Genomic DNA, 24,145 nt, shown 5'->3' with positions numbered 1-24,145 from the left:
CCTAACCATCTCTTTATTATCAAACTTAATCTATTAATTAGTTTCTCTAAACTTCAAAACATCATCTTAATCCACATATTTATTGAATTAATTAATCTAAAATTATATTAAATAATCTTAAATATATTTCGTTCCCTGAGGATTCGACCTCGGACTCCCGAGATTTTACTACTTGTACGATTCTCCTGCACTTGGGGGAACAATTTTATTTTTGCATCAGGAGGGCTATTGTATTCCTCGTTTTGTACATGGATAATATTCTTCCAATTGGAAATGGTGTTCCCATGCTAACTTAGGTCAAGGTATAGTTGTCTAAGGATTTCTCCATAAAAGACTTTGGAAAAGCATCCTATATTTTGGGAATTAAGGTCTATAGAGATAGATCTAAAAGGATGCTTGTCCTGTCACAGAATATTACATAGAGAGAGTGCTGAAGAGGTTCGGCATGGAAACCTCTAAAAGGAAATTATTACCTCTTAGGCATGGGATAAATCTCTCCAAGAAGATGTGCCCCAACATATCTGAAGAGATGTAGCGGATGAGCAAGATCCCTTATGCTTCGGCTATAGGGAGCCTCATGTATACCATGCTATGTACGTGATATGATATAGTACATGCTGTGAGTGTCACAAGCATATATCAGTCAAATCCAGACAAGAAGCACTGGATAGATATGAAGAACAGTCTTAAGTACTTGAGAAGACTAAGAACATGTTCTTGGTCTTTGGGAGAAGATAACAGTTGAAGGTAGAAGGGTGCACACATATTGATGATAGAAAGTCTACATCAGAATATGTGCAATGGTGGTTCAGTAAATTGGAAGAGTTCCAAATAACCGATCATTGTAGATTCTACCTTAGAAGGTGAATGTTAAGCCGTCTCTAAGGGTGCAGTGGAAACCTTTTGGTTTAAAAGTTCATTGCAGAATTAGGTATAATGTCATCAGATGCCATAGCACTCTTCTGCAATAACAAAGGCATCATAGCACTAGCTAAGGAGCCAAAGGTCTCACCAGAAACCGAAGCACATAGAGCGGCGGTTTAACCTAATAAATGACTACCTCGAAAAGAAATAAGTAGAGGATCAAAGAGTAGACTCCGCGGATAACGTGGCGGACCCGTTCACTAAGCAGCTGAGTCAGCAAAAAACTGAAGCCCACCTTGAGAAGATGGGACTAAGGTTTATGGCTGATTGGCTTTAGTGCAAGTAGGAGATTGTTAGAAGTATGCCTTAGAAGCCAATTTGGCTGACGCATTATTTTATTCTGAAACATAAATTTGTACTTCACCTATTAAGTTGGGCATTCTTTTCATTCATGTTCTTATGTGTCCATGAATCGTCCAAGAAATTAATAAGATGATGATGCATATTCTCAAGAGTTGAGAATTTGAGGCATGTGTCATTGGTGATTAATTCCTGAATTACTCCTGATCGATGGATCATCACGAGGACGGTGATTGATCCGCTGAGATTAGTGCACATATTGCTTTCTTTGATGGACGAGTCTTGAGTCCACAGTGTAGGGACACTGGAGCAATTGTGCAAGTGCTTGTTAGAGAACAAGGGTACTGAGCGTGACCAAGACAAGAAGTCACTTGAATGTCTATCCACTCGTCAGTGACTTGCTTGATGTTGCAGTAGTGTGACTGGTCCTTTGACCTGTGGTGCTTCGGCTACTCACAGTAAGGTTATTGTAGTTTGACTGCACGAATACATGGTCTCTAGACATATGGGTCCATGCAGTGTAGATTGGCTGCAGTAGGTTTACTGTAGGAGTAGGGTATGCACCTATATGGAATCTATCGACCTTGATAGATAAGGAGAGATCCTATGTGATTTATAAGACTGAGTTCGTAAGACCTCGGCCGGGACAGTATGCATAGTGGAGAAAGAGTTTTCCACTCTCGAACTTAAGTCGAATAAATCTTGACATATGACAGACGATGGGGTTTGACGAGTTGTCTATGACCTCCGTCCTATAGGGATCCACGATAGTAGGACTGTATCATACGATAACTGCACCTAGAGGTTCATTATTCTATTCTACTGGGTTGCCACTACATACTGCTAGGTGTCACTTGTGGATGTTGGGACTCACGGGAATTTACCTGATGATCGGTAAACCCTGACGAGTAGAACTGAAAGTGTTTCAGTCCACTGAAAGGTGTTTCAGTGATATTGAGATGGAGATCTCAATATATCTCATTACCAGTCAGATTAGAACCTATGAGGTCACACACATTAGAGGTTCTAATTATTAGGATTGTCGAATTGTGATTTAGAATCACAATGTCAATTGTCAATAAGATTGATGTTCGAAATAACCCACTAAGAGTTAGTGAGTTAAATGGAAGAATTAAATAATTATAATTATATTATAATTAAGTCTATTATTGCTGATTAATTGAGTCAAATTATGTTGGGTCTGACCCAAAGAAATTTGACTCAAATCCTAGTCAAGAGTTGGCTAGATCGAGTCCCTAAAAACCTTGCCTAATTCAGCCTTTTTCCCTGAATAGAGCCTCCCTCTTGATGCCTTATTTTGAAGAGTCAAAATAGGCAAGAGGGGGCAGCCACGAGGGCAAGGAGGGGCGTGGCCCCCTCTCCTTCTTTGCTGGGAGCCGGAGCCCCTTGATTCTTTCCAAGAATCAAGGGGCCCGCCAATAAAGAAAGGCACCAGGAAACCTATTAGGTTTCCTGGCGCATAGGGCTTTGAACCCTATAAAAAGGGAGCCCCACGCCCCAAGAAAAATCAGAGCTCTTCTCCCAGGCATGGGGCAGCAAGGCTATGTTTTTGGGGATTTTTAAATCAGCAAAAAGGGAGAGAAAAGAATCAAAACAGTGAAGGGTTTTCTTCTTCATTTTGAAGGCTGCACAAGGTGGGATCCTTGTGATTTCTTCTTCCTTCTTCTTCGACATTCAAGAGAGGCTTTTGCAAGGAGCTAGCACCCCGGTGAAGCCCCATCTCTGATCTTCAGCAACCTCGTGTGGATACTTGTAGAGGCCGGACGTTTGTGCGGCTACAAGGAACCAAACCACGATCATCGGTTGCGGTGTTCTTCTACCCGCACAAAGGTGAAGATGAGATCTTCATTTGAACTTTTATATTTCTGATTTTCTGGTAGTTTAACAATTCATAATTAATTATTAGATCTTAGTTTAGTCCCCATCTTAATTCAAAAGGGTTCTGAATCGTTCTGATTCAGAAAAATTTTGAAATCTACCCGATCCTGTTCTGGCGTATGCGATGCACCGGGCCCGGCATGCAGATTCCGCGGCGAACGTCGCGCCACTGTGGGGCAATCCAACACGCTGAATGCTTAAAAAAAAGAATTCATGTTATCAAGAACATACTCCATAATTAAATTTTATCTGCTTATAATTCTTAAAGAAAATAAAAGAATCATAGAATTTATCGCATGAATTTGATATTATCAAAGGAGATTCTGGATCCCTACACCATCTTAATCTATCCTAACTTCGATTCTCTATTTACTGATTTATTTTCTATTTGCAAAACATCATCTTAATCCACAAATTTATTGAATTAATTAATCTAAAATAATACTGAATAATCTCATATATATTTTGTTCCCTGAGGATTCGATCTCGGACTTCCGAGTTATACTACTTGTCCGATTCTCCTGCACTTGGGAGAGCGATTTTGCCAGAGCATCAACAAGCTCCTAGAGCATAGTATGAAATACTTAGCAAATTTCTATTAGATCATGAATTTCTAGAGGAAATGTTGATACAACCTTATTTTAAAAAAAGAAAAATAGAGATATGTTAATAGTGCAGATTTATGTAGATAATATTATTTTCGGTGCTACTAACAATCGTCTTTGCAAAGAGTTTGCTGAATTAATGCAAAGTGAATTTGAGATGAGCATGATGGAAGAGCTGAACTACTTCCTTGGACTTCAAATCAAACAATTTAAGGAGGAAATTTTCATCAATCAAGCTAAGTACATCAAGAAGATGCTAAAGAAATTTGATATGGATGGAAACAAGTCAATCAGCACCCCCATGAGTTCATCATGCAAACTAGATAGAGATGAATCAGATAAAAGTATAGATCAAAAACTGTATAGAGGTATGATCGGTTCATTATTGTATCTTACAGCAAGTAGACCTGATATCATGTTCAGTGTATGCATGTGTACTAGGTATCAATCTAATCTTAAGGAATCACACCTAATTGCAGTTAAAAGAATTTTTAAGTATCTTATAGGAACAAAAGATATAGGGTTATGGTACTCTAAAGAATCAAACATAAACTTGATAGGGTACACTGATTCCAACTTTACTGGTTGTAAACTTGATAGAAAAAGCACCAGCGGGTCATATCAATTCTTAGGAGAGAACTTAATCTCATGGTTTAGCAAAAAACAAAACTTAGCTGCACTATCTACGGTGGAAGTCGAATATATTGCCGTCGGGACTTGTTGTGCTCAAATTTTATGGATTAAGCAACAACTTGAAGATTATGGCATTAAGCAAGATAAGATTCTAATAAATTGTGATAATACTAGTGCCATAAACTTGACTAAAAATTCTATACAACACTCAAGAACTAAGCACATTGAAATAAGATATCATTTCATAAGAGATCATGTGTTAAATGGTGATGTTATGTTAGAATTTGTATGCACGGATGATCAGCTTGCTGATATCTTCACTAAACCTCTAAGCGAAGATAGATTTTGTTTTCTTAGAAGAGGTTTAGGAGTGAATGATCCCTTTCATTGATCCATCTTCAACTCCTTTTGATTTTGATCCTTGATTCCTATTCCTTGAATCATTGTTGAGTCAATGATCATTATATCATTTATTAAAGATCATGAGAAGTCTATGCACTCTGTTTGAACTTTTTTTTGGGGATTGCTTTTATTTTTTTTTGGCTCATCTATGCCCTAGTCGACTCGAAGCAATACTCAGAGTCGACTCGATCGGGAGTCGACTCGAGCTATCGCGGGAGTCGACTCGGGAACGGAAAATTGGTATATGACCTAGCCGAGCCGTCCCTTTCCTATTTTCTTTCATCTTCCCAAAATCATCCTATTCTGTCTCCCGTCTTCCCTGTCTCTCCCGCGTTGACATCGTGAGTTCCTCGTCTCCCTCTCTTCATTTTTGTCACTGTCATGGCCCCTAAGAAAGCACTCGCTTCCCGTAAAAAGCGCCCTAGCCTGTGCGTTGACGCTGAGAGACGGTCAAAGAGTCGGAATGAGCCGGCTCCTTCGGAACCCGAGGCTCCTTCCCCTCCAAGACCGGCTCCCTCGCGCTCATGTGCTGGAAGGGCAATCACGACCGGGAGATGTGTTGATTTTGACTTCCTCTCCCATTCGGGTTTTGCCCTAGGGGATCATTTGACGTTTCATAGTCTCCATTTTCTTTGTACTCTCGCCGTCCCCACTTACCCCGGGTTAGTTAGGGAGTTCTTCAGCACCGTCACATGGGGTGACGATTGTATTGAAGGTTGGGTAGCCAACAAAAAGATTGTCATTTCGGTGCCCATCCTCTCTAGGCTCTTAGACCTACCCATTGTCGGCCCCTGTCCTTCCTCCTTGGCTGATAGGGGTGATGGTATACGTCTTTTGCTCGGTAGAGACCCCACGGACCCGTTCGAGGAAATATCTGCAAATCAGCTTAACGTTGAATTGCGACTTCTCCTTTGCATTATTGGTCATGTCCTCTTTCCCAAGACCGGAAGATTTGACTTCATTTCCGAGAAGGATCTTACGGTCATGTTCGTCATTCTTCAGGACCTTCCACTGAACTTTCCCCATCTCATCTATCGTCACTTTCTAGAGGCTGTATCTAAGCCTAGGATGAGTCTTCCGTATGGAATGATTTTCACACTACTCTTTCGTGAGTTCCATGTCTCCATTCCACAGAAGGAGTCCTCTTGTCCCTTATGTAACACTGACTATGTAGACGAGAGAACCCTTTGTTCGTCCTTTCCTGTCTACCTAAAAATATGCTAGACAGATCGTTGTTAGAACCGACGAACAAAAGTTAAATTTAATTCTACTCTTACCTTTCCTACTCGAAGAATAGCGGTTGTAAGAGGTCGATCCACAGGGAGGCGATTGGAGTTGCATAAAAATTAGAACGTTCCCTCGGATTTGAAATCGATTTTTGAATGATGAAAGAAAAAAATATTATTTTGAGGATGTTGATGAATTCTCTAGTCTACCGGAGAATATTTTTTTATAAAAAAAATAATAAAAAGACAAGTACTTAGAAATCAAAGAGCCTTTATAAATTCATGAAATGTTTTACTATTCAAAGGAAAACTTTGGCATGGATAAAAATAGTGCTTAGGAAGATTGAAGCCTAGAACATAAATTTCATAAAGGAAAATTAGATGTATTGCATAAAAAGAAAAATTAAATGATTGCATAAAGAAAACAGAAATTTAACTAAACCTAGAACAAGGATTGCATGAAAGAGAAATGATAGATTTGCTTAAAAGAAAATTCATTACAAATAAAAGTGGAGATTGGAAACCTAATGTTTCTTCTCTTTTGCAAATAACATAAAAAAATAAAACAAAAAACCTCTTCCTCCCGTTAGAACATAAAATATTTTTTTACTCTTTTGTTTCCCAAAAAACAGAGGATTGCTCTGTTCTTCTTTTCCCCACCGAGCTCTCTCCTTCCTTCTTCTTCTTCCTTGGACCCGCCGGCCACCACCTCCTTGGACCCGCCGGCTACCACCACTCCGAGCTCCCTCCTCCTCCTCCTTTCTCCCCTATTTATAGATCAATCCTTGAAGCGTCGAGAGGGGGAGAGTGCGTGATTGCTGGGATCTGCTGGCTGGAGAAGAAACGGAAGGAGGGAGAGGGCTGAGGCGGAGGAGCTGCAGTCTTGATCGTGGAAGAGCTGGGGTCACGGTGCGGTTGGAGTGCGCTGGAAGCGACGCGGATGGTGCGGACGGAGGCTTGATTGCTGGAGAGATGCCGCGGGAGCTGGCACGGGTGCTTGGATGCGATGGAATTTCCTTCCTGGATGGCTGGCTGGAACAGAGGAAATGGGAGGCTGGAGGTGTGGGGATTTGGTCGCAGACGGCTAGAGACGCGGTGGAGACACGCTGCGGGACCACTGCTAGCATCACGGAAGAGGGGAAAACGTGGTGCTAGATCGCCGGATCACGGAATGAAGGAGGCGTTGATGAAGCGGAAGGAGGGAGGAGCTGCGGGATGAGCTGGAGGTGTGGACGTTATGGGAGGAGACGCAATGGATCTGGGGTCGTGATCGACGGGAGGCACCGCACGGGCCGGCTGCAAGGTGGGGATGACGCGGAGGAGCCGATCACGGCTTGATGGGCGTTGGGAGATCGCTGGAAATCACGCCTTGCTGGGACATGGATCATTGCTTGATGCTGGGACCACGGCCTTGGGGAGACGCCGGTGATGAGGTGGAAGATGAATACGGACGCGTGATGCTGGGAATCCGAAAGAGCTGGCACGGGTGCTTGGCTTGGCTGAAAATGGGTCATGTGCCAGTTTCTGCAATGGAATTGGGTTTGGAGGAAGGTTTGGGAGATACCATTTCCATCCAATTAGTCATATGAATAAAATAATGTGATATGAAATTTGGCTTGTAGACAGACGGACTAAGTTCGTCACGGGTCATCTGTTCTGACTAGAGGTCAGTTGCAAGTCTTTCAAGTCATGGGTCACCCAGCACCTTATAGTTATGACATGGCCAATTTAGATTTGCCCAAAATTATTTTCCAAAAGCACAAAAGAAATGGAGCCGATTCGGACCCGAACCCGACTCGGACCCGAACCTGACTCGGACCCGATTTGAAGTCAAATTTGTACTCAATGTGCATTTTATCTCTAATTTATACTAATCTATGTTAAACCCAAATATAATATTAATCTAGTGAATTTATCATTATTAGTTAGCAATAACACTAATTTTAGTAACATGTAGGTCGCACTTTTGTGCTCTCATCACACCCCCCAACTAGCTTATTGCTAGTCTCTAGCAATTCAGTGCGAAAATGATAAAATGAGAAAGCAAAAGTGTTATTTATTATATAAATATCCTAAGATAAATACTCACTTTCGTAGAGCATTACGATTGCACTTAGCATGTGCAACAAGCCGTTAAACCCCTAGGTTACCCTAGCGGACGAGTGTTGTCTCGTGAGGGTTTGCAGTGAAGTTACCCACAAACTTCATCAGTCAGGAATTTCCAAATTTTAACTCGAAATTTGAACAAGTATTACTGTATGAAACTAGAATTGCAAGGACAATAGAGACTTGTTGTTATCATATTTAAACAGACTCTAACTCAAGTTTCATTACACCCCATCTATCTGCTAACAAGTCAAGAATGTAGTGAGGTGCAAGATAGTATCATATAAAAGAGTGGCTTTCACTTACTTCCAACATGATCATTCCAATTTTCAAGACTTTCTAGAGTTAAATGGTAATGAACACCCCGGATTTATTTATTCTTTTTTTTTTTCAGACTGAATGCTAAGAAGAATGACTTGTGCAATATCTAGCCTTATTAAGCTTTCTAGCTAACCCATGTAGCGAGTGTTAGGCCAATGACTCCCGATCCAGATGGCTCAGGGCACTAGGTGTAGAGACACCCTAACAGGCTTAATAACTCAAGTTAACTAGGCTTCAAGGCCAAATTAGTCACTCAGAGTTTAATCTCAATGTCCTTACCTTTTTACGCGAACACTCGCTGCTTGCCAGGCAGGAGGCCCGGTTACTCAGTGAGGAGACTTAAATTAAACTCATTATTTTATTTTATCTCTTCTTTTTTTTTTCTTTTTTTTTTTTGGTTAGGTTAGGGTGTTCATCACACATATAACTCTAAATTATTCCAAAAATTAAAAGTATTCATATTAGTCGTAAGTTTACATACCCCACTATTCATGTGCTTACGTGTAGGTGCTAACTCATCTTGTATCATGTTAGCAGAAGATAGGTGGGATGAAAATTTAAGCTAGAACTGCTATCATATTTCTTAACTCAAAGCTATTGTCAGAGCAATTCCTAGTTTGTACAGCCAAAAAAAAAAATAGAATTTGAGTTAAAAATTTGAAATCCCCTTTTTTTTATTATTTTTTAATTTTAATAATTTTTTTAATTAATTTTTTTTTTAATTGCATAAAAAAAATCAAAAATATTCTCTCCCTTTTTTTATTTTTTATTTATTTTTTTATTTTTTTTTTGAAGAAAAATCAGAAATATTCTCACCCCCATACCTAAATCTAACATTGTCCTCAATGTTAAAGAAAATTTAAAGCAGTAAGATAGAGGAGAAGGTACCTGATATGGGCGGGTAAATTGGGGCAAAATACCCCCAAACCTGCTTTTTTTTTTTTTGAAAATATTTACATGTTGGGTTGCCTCCCAAGAGCGCTAAGTTTTATGTCTTCAGCCAGACAAAATGTAAATCCCCATTTTTTTCAACCATTATCTAAGAATGGTTTTGGAAAAGTCCAAGGAAGAACAGTTGGCTGGTGACGATCTATGCTTATAAGAGGAACAGAACTAGGGGGTGCATGCTCGACCACTTCCTCAGAATGGGCAAGGTAAGCTTCTAAAGGGTCCTTATTATAAGTTTGTAAGAAAGTCTCCTGAACCAGACTTTCAATCATGTCAACTTCATTGATTTCTTTGTCGTCTGGTAGTTGTTTACTTATATTAAAAACATTAAGTTCGACTTTCATATTGCCAAAAGATAACTTCAGCATCCCATTCCGACAATTGATCACAGCATTTGCTGTGGCTAAGAAGGGTCTACCTAAAATTATAGGTGTGTGATTGTCTGGATGTATTACAGGTTCGATCTCAAGGATAACGAAGTCCACAGGATAGTAAAACTCATTTACTTTCACTATTACATCCTCTACAATCCCCTTGGGGTACTTCACTGTCCTATCTGCTAAGGAAAGGGTAATATTTGTAGGCTTTAATTCCCCCAAACCTAACTTTTGGTACACATAGTAGGGAAGTAGATTCACACTGGCTCCTAAATCTAATAGGGCTCTCTGGATGATCGTCTCTCCTATTTTTATTTCAATGGTGGGGCAACCAGGATCTTTGAATTTCGGGGCAATCTGTTGTTGAATGAGAGATGAGGCTTGTGCAGCCATAACAGCTTGCCTAGGAATGCTGGTTTTTCTTTTGACCGTGGTGAGGTCTTTCAAGAATTTTGTATGGGAGGAAATTTGTCTTATGGCATCGAGAAAAGGTATATTTATCCGAACAGTTTTAAAGACTTCCATGATTTCATCAAAGTTAGATTGTTTCTTGGAGTCCTGAAGTCTACTGGAAAAGGGAACCTTAGGTTTGTATGTTTCTATGGGTTCTTTCTTTTTGTCTGATTTATCCTGTTCTTGACCCTTCTTCTGAATAGGGTTCTTATCGGATTCAGTTTTATTTTCTTTTTCATGTTCAGGAAGTTGGACTTTATTGTCCACTTGCTTGCCAGACCTTAAAGTGGTAATCGCCTGGACTTCATAGGTCGGATTTCCATTAGAATTGATTTGATACTGACCTATCTGACCTTGATTTTGTTGTCTACTAGGGTTAGGCACTGGTTGACTAGGTAGTTCACCTTTCTTCCTATCCCCTAGAGAGTTAGCTATTTGGCTCAGGCTAACCTCAAGTTTTGCAATTGCTTGCGCATGGAATTGGTTAGTCTGAGCTTGGGCTGTATTGGTCTGTTGTTGTTGTTTGATAAAATCTTGTTGTTGTTTCATCATATTAGCCATCATGGTTTCTAATTGTGAAGGTTGCTGTGGGATAGGGGCATTATAAGGCGGTACAGATGGAACCAAAGGTTGGTTCATTTGTGGTGGACCTATCCTGGGGAAGTTGTTTTGAAAACCTGGTGGACCACTTTGATGCTGAATAGGTTCATTTTGCTTGTATGAGAAATTTGGGTGGAACCTATTATCAGGGTGGTAAACTGGGCTGAACGAGTTGGGAGTGGGCTTCTTAAAGGCACTATATGAATTTAGAGCATTTGCTTGCTCGGCCTTTATGATGGGCAGATTAGGGCAGCACTCCACTAGATGCTCCGGACTGTTACACAAGACACACAAACTATATGACTCGTGTTCCACTTTCATGATGGGATTTGACTCTTTGTATGAACTCGAACTAGTGGAAACAGTAAAAGCATCAAACTTTTTACTTAAATTGTTCATCCCATTCACTAGGTTGGACATAACATTTTTGAGTTCTGGGTCTGTTTTCATTTCATAATTACCTGGTTTTCTAGACCCGAACTCATCTCTATTTACTTCCTCACCATAGCTACTCCAATTTTGGGCGTTCTCGGCTAAGTCAACAAGAAATTCATAGGCTTGATCCGGGGTTTGGTTCATGAACCTACCCTTGTGCATGGACTCAATCATGTTTCTATGTGCCGGAGTTAGTCCTTTATAAAAGAAATGTACTAGATCAGCCTTGTCAAGCCCATGGTGCGGGCATTTGACTAACAGATCATGGAATCTTTTCCAAAGTTGGGAAAATTCCTCCTCTGATTTTCCTCTAAAAGTTCTGATGGCATCTTTAATTTTTTCAGTTTTTACCATGGGATAGAACTTAGCCATGAACTTCCTAGATAGCTGTTCCCATGATGTGATGGAATTTGAAGCAAGGGAATACAGCCATGCAGCAGCACGATCTTCTAAAGTCATGGGAAATAACCTTAATTTAATACCCTCTTCATCTAAGTTTTGATTTCTAAACGTTTGACATATTGTCAAAAATTTGTTTAGATGAATATAGGGTTGTTCACTCTCGAACCCATGAAACTTGGGTAACATGTTTATTGTTGCAGCCCGAATTTCAAATTGGGCTGCATTATTTATTGGCAATACTATACATGTAGGTGGACTAGCGGATGCAGGAGCGAATAATTCATTCAGGGTTCTAATATGTTCACCCATTGTAGAGATCGACGGTTGGTTTACAGTTCGCAGGTTATGATGAAAAGTTCTGTCAATCTCAGGATCAAATGGTTAACTTATCCCTTAATGACCTTCTACCATGCATACATTTTCCACAACTTAATTGGACTCAAATTTTTTTTTTTTTTTTAAACGAAATCCTAAAAGATAAGAAGAAGGGCTAGACCAAGATGACCACAATCAACACCACACAATAATTTGACCCTATTAATTTTAGAGCTAAGTGAGGTTTAATAGCTTCTTAAATCTAGTTGCATAGAGACTTATCAGGTTAAAAAAATTTCTGAAATTCTCTCTAGATTAGACAGCTCCTAATCTCCCTTTCAGATTAAGCTTGAGCTTACCAGTTAAGTAATCCAGTAACCAGTGACCAGAAAAGTTCCGGGGTGTGCAGTGGTGCCAGAAGGGATACACCGATACCACAATACCCGTAACAGTTCTCACTGTTGTAAAACTTTCCTAGACATCACCAATTACTAAATCCTCACTGGAGTGGCTTTCAGCCGCTTCTTTCCAAGAGCCTAATTGAGCTCGAAAACCCTAAGGCCAACGTCTAATTTGATTTTAATTTAATTTGGCTTAGGATAAGTATGCAAGGTGGTGATTTTTGGGCTAAGGACAGGTAATGACTTCCTGACCTTATCTTTTTAATGGGTTTTGCCCTTAATTACTTTATGCAAATGCTTAATACTAAATGCAGCAAATAATCAATATTTTTTTAAAGTTTATGCAATGTCATTAGGTTGTATTGATTAAATGAGCAAGCAATTTTTTTTTTTATTTTTACTTTTTTTTTAAAATTTTTTTTTAATTTTTTTTTAGGAATAACTTGAATGTAAACTAAACACAATCCTTATGCATCAGTCAATCTCCGAATGCCCGTTGAATAAGCTCTGGAGATTACTCCGTGAGGAGCCCCAATAGAGGTATGATAACCTCGGGGGATTGCACCCTATCAATTACTAGCAAAAATAATAATTTTTTTTATATTTTTTTGATTTAATTAAAATTTTTTTTCTTTTTAAACTTCAAATTTCGAATCTCAGAATTCAAATTTTGAATTTAAAAATTTTTTGAATTTTTGAATTTTTTTTTTTAATTTTAATTTTTTTTGAATTTTAAATTTCGAATTTCAAATTTCAGAATTTAATAACTACGAAATTATTAACTAGAAATTATCAAAATAAGAAAAATTAATAAAAATAAAAATAAAAACTTACTACCGGAGTACGTTCACTCCGGGCATCCAAAATTTGATTGGATCTTCGTGATCGTTCTTGCTTCTCGATTTGCCTCCCCGGCAACGGCGCCAAAATTCTGTTCGTCCTTTCCTGTCTACCTAAAAATATGCTAGACAGATCGTTGTTAGAACCGACGAACAAAAGTTAAATTTAATTCTACTCTTACCTTTCCTACTCGAAGAATAGCGGTTGTAAGAGGTCGATCCACAGGGAGGCAATTGGAGTTGCATAAAAATTAGAACGTTCCCTCGGATTTGAAATCGATTTTTGAATGATGAAAGAAAAAAAATATTATTTTGAGGATGTTGATGAATTCTCTAGTCTACCGGAGAATATTTTTTTATAAAAAAAATAATAAAAAGACAAGTACTTAGAAATCAAAGAGCCTTTATAAATTCATGAAATGTTTTACTATTCAAAGGAAAACTTTGGCATGGATAAAAATAGTGCTTAGGAAGATTGAAGCCTAGAACATAAATTTCATAAAGGAAAATTAGATGTATTGCATAAAAAGAAAAATTAAATGATTGCATAAAGAAAACAGAAATTTAACTAAACCTAGAACAAGGATCGCATGAAAGAAAAATGATAGATTTGCTTAAAAGAAAATTCATTACAAATAAAAGTGGAGATTGGAAACCTAATGTTTCTTCTCTTCTGCAAATAACATAAAAAAAATAAAACAAAAAACCTCTTCCTCCCGTTAGAACATAAAATATTTTTTTACTCTTTTCTTTCCCAAAAAACAGAGGATTGCTCTGTTCTTCTTTTCCCCACCGAGCTCTCTCCTTCCTTCTTCTTCTTCCTTGGACCCGCCGGCCACCACCTCCTTGGACCCGCCGGCTACCACCACTCCGAGCTCCCTCCTCCTCCTCCTTTCTCCCCTATTTATAGATCAATCCTTGAAGCGTCGAGAGGGGGAGAGTGCGTGATTGCTGGGATCTGCTGGCTGGAGAAGAAACGGAAGGAGGGAGAGGGCTGAGGCGGAGGAGCTGCAGTCTTGATCGTGGAAGAGCTGGGGTCACGGTGCGGTTGGAGTGCGCTGGAAGCGACGCGGATGGTGCGGACGGAGGCTTGATTGCTGGAGAGATGCCGCGGGAGCTGGCACGGGTGCTTGGATGCGATGGAATTTCCTTCCTGGATGGCTGGCTGGAACAGAGGAAATGGGAGGCTGGAGGTGTGGGGATTTGGTCGCAGACGGCTAGAGACGCGGTGGAGACACGCTGCGGGACCACTGCTAGCATCATGGAAGAGGGGAAAACGTGGTGCTAGATCGCCGGATCACGGAATGAAGGAGGCGTTGATGAAGCGGAAGGAGGGAGGAGCTGCGGGATGAGCTGGAGGTGTGGACGTTATGGGAGGAGACGCAATGGATCTGGGGTCGTGATCGACGGGAGGCACCGCACGGGCCGGCTGCAAGGTGGGGATGACGCGGAGGAGCCGATCACGGCTTGATGGGCGTTGGGAGATCGCTGGAAATCACGCCTTGCTGGGACATGGATCATTGCTTGATGCTGGGACCACGGCCTTGGGGAGACGCCGGTGATGAGGTGGAAGATGAATACGGACGCGTGATGCTGGGAATCCGAAAGAGCTGGCACGGGTGCTTGGCTTGGCTGAAAATGGGTCATGTGCCAGTTTCTGCAATGGAATTGGGTTTGGAGGAAGGTCTGGGAGATACCATTTCCATCCAATTAGTCATATGAATAAAATAATGTGATATGAAATTTGGCTTGTAGACAGACGGACTAAGTTCGTCACGGGTCATCTGTTCTGACTAGAGGTCAGTTGCAAGTCTTTCAAGTCATGGGTCACCCAGCACCTTATAGTTATGACATGGCCAATTTAGATTTGCCCAAAATTATTTTCCAAAAGCACAAAAGAAATGGAGCCGATTCGGACCCGAACCCGACTCGGACCCGAACCTGACTCGGATCCGATTTGAAGTCAAATTTGTACTCAATGTGCATTTTATCTCTAATTTATACTAATCTATGTTAAACCCAAATATAATATTAATCTAGTGAATTTATCATTATTAATTAGCAATAACACTAATTTTAGTAACATGTAGGTCGCACTTTTGTGCTCTCATCACCCTTCATAGGATGGGGTTCTCCCTTGTTCAGGGTTCATGGATTCGGAAATCTACATCTACTCATTCTGACCTTCCATCCACAGAGATCCCTTCTTCATCTCATTCTGCTCCTCCCTCTATACCATCCTCTGAGATCCCAGCTGATTCTGACATTCCCTCTTCTCAGCCTGCTCCTCAGATAGCCCCCACTATCTTTGACTCCGAGTTCGTAGAAACGTTAGTCGACAGGATTTCGAGTGAGGTGGTCTTGCGCGTTCAGCCGGAGTTCACTCGGCTACACGAGAGGATCACTCACTTGGATGAGAGCATATCTCGGGAGGACTCCCTCTTGGTGGAGGAGATCCGGGATCTGCAGCTGAGGGTTGCTGCCATTGCCGCTCCTACAGTCATCGACATTTTGGAGTTCGCCAAGGAGGCTGGAGAACTTCGAGGCAGAGTGGAGCGTGCTACTGCACAGATTGTGGACTCTATGAGTGATTTTCATCTTCTACAGAAGAATAAATTTTTCAAGATGATAAAACTTCTAGAGTCCATCACCTCTTCCATAGACAGCCTTTTTGGTGGTGCTTCATCTTCGAAGCCCTAGTTGTATTATTTCTTTTTTCTTTTGCACTGATGTATCTTGCACTTTTTACTGAAATGAAATGAATTCCCTTTTACTTCACATTGTGATGCTTGTGTTGACTTTCTTGGTATCATTATTGTGTTCAATGGTTGCTATTTTCCTTCTTCACCTTTTTGATATGACGACAAAAAGGGGGAGAACATATAAGTAATCTCCAGAACATAAAAGTAACAGAAATTATTGTGTCATCAAAGTGATTTGTTCTAATTCGGTTCAATACCCCAAGGGTTCATACCTCTTTTAGAAAACTTGAATTAAGCTTAAACAGAACTAAATGCACATGTTGAGGGGGAGAAACTGAAAATTTTGATGACAAAATTAAGACCAAATCATTACGCTCGTACAAGCCAAACAATTGATTTTATACTAAGAAAGCTTATACAATTTCAAATGAAATGGGGAGCCTTAATTTCAAAATTTAATGTTCATACCTTTCAATCTTGGATAAACTAAAAAACCAGACATTGAATTCAGTTAAAAACTGTCTTGAATCATCTCTTGGATGTGAAAATTGTTTACAAGTACTCAATATTTTGTCATCATCAAAAAGGGGAAGATTGTGGAGTGATTGATTTGTTTCCCTAATTGATTTTGATGAATCCAAAACACTTGAGCGTATTTTTTGTTATTCTAATGAATTCAACTAAGTGTTTCAGGGTAAAACATAGTTTAAAGCTCGGAGGTATCAGCAACAACTGGTTTTATTACGGGACATCTCATGATGTTCATATCGATCTATTATGTGCCTCTGCATCTAGCATTGGGTAGACCTCATACAATAACTGTCCTAGTTCTACCGTATCTTTTGTTTCATTTCTTCTGGAACAATCACAAAAACTTTTTTGATTATGGATCTACTATTAGAAATTCAATGCGTAATCTCAGCATTCAATGTGTATTCCTGAATAATCTCATTTTTCAATTATTCAACCATTTCATTTTACCAAGTTCAACGTTAGCAAGATTAGTAAAATTTTATATGTTTCGATGCAACAACAAGATGTTATTTGTAACAAGTAGTTTTGTTGGTTGGTTAATTGGTCACATTTTATTCATGAAATGGGTTGGATTGGTATTATTCTGGATACGGCAAAATCATTCTATTCGATCTAATAAGTACCTTGTGTCAGAATTGAACAATTCTATGGCTCGAATCTTTAGTATTCTCTTATTTATCACCTGTGTCTACTATTTAGGCAGAATGTCGTCGCCTATTGTCACTAAGAAACTGAAAGAAACTTCAGAAATGGAAGAAAGGGGAGAAAGTGAGGAAGAAAGCGATATAGAAACAACTTTCGAAATGAAGGAGACTAAACAGGAACAAGAGGGATCCGCTGAAGATTCAGACTTCATTTGAATCATTCTTGTATGTGCCCTGCACTCGAGTCGACTCCTGGATTTCTCGAGTCGACTCTGGCACAAAATTTGGAACCAGCACACATCCGAGTCGACTTCGACTGAGAGTGAGTCGACTGTTAGAAGTATGCCCTAGAAGCCAACATGGCTGACGCATATTTGTAATCTGGGGCATAAATTTGTAATTTGACACTTATTAATAAATAAGATTGGGCAATTTATTTTTCATTCATGTTTGTATGTGTCCATGAATCGTCCAAGAAATTAATAGATGATTGATAGTCAACTTTAAAGACTACGCAATAGCACGTATCTGGTAGAATAGTGATTATGGATATCGATCCACAAGAATTAGGGTACAGTTATTTTCTTAAAAATATTTGAAAAAGAGAATTTGTGAAGACTATTAAACTAAGCAATTTAATAAGAAATGCAATTAAAGTGATATCAGTGTGAGGGGACCTAGGGCAAGGAATTCACCACTAACATCGGAACAAGGATTAATTGTATTTTAATTTATTTTTGAATTAACATGCAAATTGGCTACAAGCCTAATAAGCATTTAAATAGAAATTCACAAAAGCAATTTGAAAATAATCCATCTTTAGTTGGCATGAAATGTCTACCCTAATCTAAGGTGGTAGCACACCACATCTTCCTTAAGCATGGATTATCTTATATTTACTTAGTGATCATGAAGAATACTTGCATAAACATCATACTTAAAATCACAGACCCTAAGCATGAGGTAAAAAGATATTCAATAAGATCAATTAAGTTCATACAATTCCAAGAATAAAATAAAAAATACAAGAACCGTTGTCGCCTTTGTGACGGCTTCATCCAGCCCTAGTGGGGAATTTAAGCTTCCATGCAGTGGTGGACGGCAGCAGTAGCACAGCAGCGGGCTCCCATCTCTTTCTTCTCTTCTTCTTGCGATTCCCCTGAGAACAGCTCCTTCTTAGCTCTTTTGGGAAATCATTCCCAAAATACCCAAAATGTTTCTCTCTCCTTTTATTTCTTCTTCTTCCCGTGGGATTTGGCCTGAGAGAGATGATCAAAGTATTATTCGATAAGCAAAGGATGCCCCCTCAGGAGAAGAAGTCCCCTCCTTTTATAGCCTCTTGACCCCTGTTATCATCCTTCGGATATAAACTTCCGAGTGAGAAGATAAAGACAGAGGAGCGGCTTCTGTTCCGTGGTCGTGGGTGACACGCGGAGAAGATCAGATCCGGCCGGAAAAGTCGGATTCTATGGATGCTAGAGATGATACTCCCCTGCTATGTTCTGTTTCTGAGAAGCATGGCTTGAGTTGGGCGCATGCAAAAGCTTGGGTTTGCTGGGAGGGAGTGATCCTGAAGCGAGGGAATATCGGAATGCACGCGGAAAGAAGTTTGATCCGATCCGTGAGTGCAGGGAAGAAGCTTGGATGAACACGAACGGTATTGAACGTGAAACAAGGGAAGATGCAGGATGTGGCAGACTTGGGATGTTCCATGGGATCAAGCAGGAAGATGGGATTTGAGTTTATCCCGTGAAGATGGAACCAATCCGAACGGGATAAGCGTGGGATCTAGCGGAAGAATTGGAAGATGATCAACGTGGATGTGATTCCAAGGGAGAAGGAAGATGCTGGGAACAAACATGGATGGGATGGAGTTTGGATTCGGAAGTTGGGAGGAAATGAACACTGGGAACAAGGGATAAGCTTGGATGTTGTTGAGAGCTTATCCGTGGAGATGAGAACTGGGAGATGTGATCTGAAAAGCTTGGGAATCTAGCTGAGATGCGGCTAGTAGGATATCTTGCTGGATTGCGGAAGATGGATGGAGTTCATCCGGAATGACGCGGAAAATAGGGTATTTGAACGGGATGAAGCTGGGAGATTCGGCGAAGAGGATGAGGCTGAATCTATAATCGGCTGGGAGCGTGAACAGAGGAGATGAGCTGGGGCTTTGATCTTTATCCATGGATGTGGGAAGGGATAAGGATGATTACGAATGTGAGATCGATCAGGAAGAAGGAATCTCATGCGGATGGTGTTAGATCACAAAAAAATCCGAAAGTGCTGGGAAATCCAGAAGAAGACGTGGCTTTCTTCGGATGATGGAATCCACACGGGGTTCGGATAATGAAGGGGTCCGTGGGTCTCGGCTGGGCGTGGAAGAAGTTGGGGATCTGGTCGTGAAAGAAAACGGGGAGGCTGAATTCCTGGGATTTCTTTTGACGTGGATGAAGGGGAGGAGGATGCAGATGGGCTTTGTTGTGGGACACGGGGAGCTGGGAAGGTGGAGTTGATCACGAAAAAGATGAAGGAGTTGTTCGGATGATGCAGATGACGTGGATGCAAGATGAATGGCTGAGATGGGATAAGGCTTTGGGATCCGTGCAACTAGATGGTATGCTTTGAGATCTGAGAAACAAATAATTGAAGGAATTTTATTAAAATAAGAGAATTGGATCATGTGGAAAAAGAGTTGGAACGAGTGGGAAGAAATTTAGGTGAACGTGTGAAGAGTCAGGAATTTTTGGGAAGCACTGGATTTTGGAGAAGAGTTTTTGGAGTCGACTCTGAACGATGTAAAATTGTGAAATGATGCAGTGTAGTTTAGGCTTTACCTAATTAAGCATGACTTGACCTGCATACATTAAGCTCAATTAGTAAATAAGTAAAACTCGAATTACCTTTAATAATTTATTAAAATGCAATGATGAAGGTAACACAATTTTTTAATTGAATTTACAAAATATGTGAATTAAAATAATGATAAGTGTTATAAATAAGATATTAATTTATGCATTATTTAGCACTTATCACACCCCCCAACTTACATTTTGCTAGTCCTTAAGTAAAATAAAAACTAACTCACTTTCGCAGGAATCGCGATTGCATTTACCGTTTGTAATAAGGTGGCCCTAGTGGACGAGTTTTGTCTCGTGAGGATTTCCGGCTCAGATACCCACAAACTGCTGTCGCTACCTAAAGAATTTATTTTACTGTTTTATAAAATCTGATTTCAAATGCATAAGTGCCAATAATTTTTAAAAGCACACAAAGTTTTAATTACTAAGTCAGCCCAAATCCTAGGTCAGTATGCAACTTAAGTTGAGTTATTAAGCTTCCGTTAGAGAGTTGTAAGGCTAATTTATATTTGGGTGCTCAGTGATATCTGGACCATACACAAGCTAAGGCTTTAGATTCGTCAAAATACTGCTAAAGCTAGTAGTTTCCAAGAATTGGTCAGATAAGACCTAATCACTGATTCAAAATCATCCTATCTTGCAGGATTTCGAGAGTTGTGGATGTTTACTTTAATACCTCATGGGCTTTATCTATAATATTCCAGTTTACTCGAATTTTTACAATGATGGCTTTCACACTATCATCTTTTTCAAGGTCAATATTATTTTTTTTTTCTCTCTTCTCTTTTTTTTTAATTTTTATTTTATATTTATAAATTACGCACTTTTACTCTTATAATGATTTTTCCGTATAGCGAGCATTCAGTCAACACTCCCACACCAGATGGCATAAGGTGTTGGGCATCTAGACTCCCCTAAGGACCTATGCTCGGGTTCCTCATACAAGCCCGCTGACCTTTGACAATAGGTAGCCCTTTTCGATGTACCCGACTAAATTTACTTTATTTATTTATTTATTTATTTATTTATTTTTGTTTAAATAAATATGGGATAATAGTGAATTAGATAGGTATGATTCATCAAGACTCAAGGTTGCTACCTGACTTAACAACATAATGTTGAACCTAACCCTTAGAAGTGCAGGTCATGTGTGTTGTGAAATTCCAAAGTAAAAATTATCTTATAACTCACTAAAAGAAATTTTAATAAAAAGAACTTAAATTGACTTACACCTGACTAGTCATTGGACTTTTTAGATTTTATATACTTTGTGTGTTTATCATTTCAGCACTAAGGCATAGAAATTAGGTTTTTTTTTTGAGATACTTATTTAAAAATACGAAAAATTTATTCAAAAATTCGAATCCTATACCCCCCAACCTAGATCAGACATTGTCCTCAATATTTTTTTATAAAATATTATATTATTATTATTTTTTTTATTATTTTTATTTTGGACGAAAATATGATGCATATGGAGGATAGAAGCATTTTACCATAGATGCATCAGTAATATGAGAGATCCGATTAAACATTGAAAAATGCAATAAGAAAAATGCAAAAACGACCTACGAAAATTGGGTTGCCTCCCAACAAGCGCTAAGTTTAACGTCTTCAGCCAGACGCAGTGCATCCTTATCACATCATACCGGGTTCATGCCGAGTTCTCCAAGAAAGAAAATTTGTGGAAAACTGATTGTCGGGCAAGAAGTTGACTGCTTCTATGGCCTTGTCTATATCAAAGTTAAAATAGGCCAAGCATGTTTTCAGAGGGTTATCTGCCAAATATAGGAAAGTGCTTCTTCTATAAGATCATCCATTTTGTCTATTAGGAAGCACTCAACTTTCCTCGCGGGTTGGTCGGCCGTGTTGAACACATTTAATTTTACCTTCATATTTCCAAATGATATGTTCATTACCCCCGTTCTACAATTGATGCATGCATTGGCTGTTACTAAAAAGGGGCGCCCAAGGATCACGGAGATTTGTTTCTTAGGATTAGGCTCATGTTCCATATCAAGGATGATAAAATCTACTGAAAAATAGAATTTATCTACCTTGACAAGTACATCTTCAATTATCCCACGTGGTATTTTTACAGATTGATCGGCCAATTGAAGGGATACCGAGGTTGGTTTTAACTCACCTAACCCAAGTTTCTCATAAACTGAGTAAGGTAAAAAGTTGACACTTGTCCCTAGATCTAAGAGTGCCCGATCAATGAAATTATTTTCTAAGACACAGGAGATGGTGGGAGCACCAGCATCTTTGAATTTCGGAGGGGTGTAGTGTTGGAGAATAGAACTCACTTGCTCAGTTAGGAAGATCTTTTTAGGCACATGTGTCCTAAATTTTCGCTTTTGGGTACAAAGATCTTTGAGAAATTTGGCATAGGAGGGAACTTGTCTAATAGCATCAAGAAGCGGGAGGTTGATTTTGACTTGTTTAAAAACCTCCATCATTTCCTCTAATGAAGTTCCCTTTTTGCCAAAGGGGGAGGGTGAATTAAGAGCTTCAGAAAATGGGACTTTTGGAATGTGAGATGGTGGACTAGCTGGAGAAGAAGAAGAAGGTTTTGGATTTTCATATGATACATTTCTCTCCTCTTCTTCACTTTCCTTATTGTTACCCTCCCCAATCTTATTGTCTACTACACGTCCACTCCTTAGGATAGTCAAAGCATTGGCTTGTTCATGATGAATTGTATTTAATTGATTTTCTTGAGCCATGTATTGTCCCTTAGGATTACTCACTGGTTGGCTTGGAAGCTTTCCTTCCTCTCGCTTGTTCAGTGCATTAGCTAGTTTTCCCATTTGGGATTCTAGCTTAGCGATAGATTGCGTGTGAGAGTGCACCAATTGTGTAATAGTTTCCAAACCTTAAAGGGCGGTCAACACTTTCTCCTCAAAGGCTGTGTTTCTTTGGGATGGAGGAGAATTGTGTTGAAATTGAGTCGAGGGACGGTAGGGATGAATATTTTGTGGGGTTTGAAAATTCTGAGGGTGTTGAAAATTTTGGGATTAGGGTTGGGCAGTATTCGAAGCTTGCTGCTGTTAGATGTATGCCCTAGAAGCCAATCTGGCGGACACATTATTAATTCTGGGACATAAATTTGTACTTGACTTTATTATTATTGAATAATAAATGGGCATCTTTTCATTCATATTATTTATGTGTCTATGAATCGTCCAAGGAATTAATAAGATGATGATACATATTCTCAAGAGTTGAGAATTTGAGCCATGTATCATTGGTGATTAATTTCTAAATGCTCCTGATCAATGGATCATCATGAGGACGGTGATCGATCCGATCAGTGCAGAGATCGCTTTCCTTATGGATGGACGAGACTCGAGTTCACAGTGTAGGGACACTGAAGTGATAGTGCAGGTGCTTGTTAGAGAACAAGGGTACTGAGCGTGACCAAGACAAGAAGTCACTTGGATGTCTATCCACTCGTCAGTGACTTGTTTGATGTTGCAGTAGTGTGACTGGTCCTTTGACCTGCGATGCTTCAGCTATTCACAGTGAGGCTATTGTAGTTTGACTGCACATCTACATGGTCTCTAGTCATATGGGTTCTTGTTGTGTAGATTGGCTGCAGTAGGTTCACTGTAGGAGTAGGGTATGCACTTACATAGAATCTATCGATCTTGATAGAATATGAGTGATCCTATGTGATTTATTAGACTGAGTTCTAAGACCTTGGCCATGGCAGTAATATAAAGTGGAGAAAGAGTTTTTCACTCTCGAACTCAAGTCAAATAAATCTAAACATATGACAGACGACGGGGTTTGACGAGTTATCCATGACCTCCGATCTGTAGGGATCCACAATAGAAGGACTGTATCATAGATAACTGCACCTAGAGGTTCATTATTTTATTCTGCTGGATGGCCGCTACATACTGCTAGGTGTTACTGGTGGATGGTGAGACTCACAGGGATTATATTGATGGTCGATAATCCCTGGTGAGTTGAGTTAGAATTGTTTCAACCCATTGAAAGGAGTTTTCAATGATATTGTAATAGAGATTGCAATATTTCTCACTACCAGTAAGAATAGAATATATGGGGTCACACACATTAGAGGTAATGACCGATCCGATGGTTGAATGTGATTAGGAATCACAAATAATCAATTAGATTGATAAATGAAAACCCGCTAAGAGTTAGTGGTTAGAAGAAGGAATAATTGCAATTGGATTGCAATTTAATTTA

At 39.6% G+C, this 24,145-nt stretch overlaps 1 protein-coding gene across 1 annotated transcript; it reads left to right on the top strand.

The window, feature by feature from the left end:
- Positions 1-15,310: 15,310 nt before the first annotated feature.
- On the top strand, positions 15,311-17,282 carry LOC103698885 (putative protein TIC 214 N-terminal part). The gene is made up of 2 exons (XM_008780935.1): positions 15,311-15,885; positions 16,601-17,282. The coding sequence occupies exons 1-2, from the start codon at positions 15,311-15,313 to the stop codon at positions 17,280-17,282; spliced, it is 1,257 nt and encodes a 418-aa protein (XP_008779157.1).
- The last annotated feature ends 6,863 nt before the right edge of the window (positions 17,283-24,145 follow it).

Source organism: Phoenix dactylifera, unplaced genomic scaffold, assembly GCF_009389715.1.
Source record: "Phoenix dactylifera cultivar Barhee BC4 unplaced genomic scaffold, palm_55x_up_171113_PBpolish2nd_filt_p 000617F, whole genome shotgun sequence".
Classification (NCBI taxonomy): domain Eukaryota; kingdom Viridiplantae; phylum Streptophyta; class Magnoliopsida; order Arecales; family Arecaceae; genus Phoenix; species Phoenix dactylifera.
Note: the sequence above shows the minus strand (reverse complement) of the source record. Positions and strands in the feature narration are given on the sequence as shown.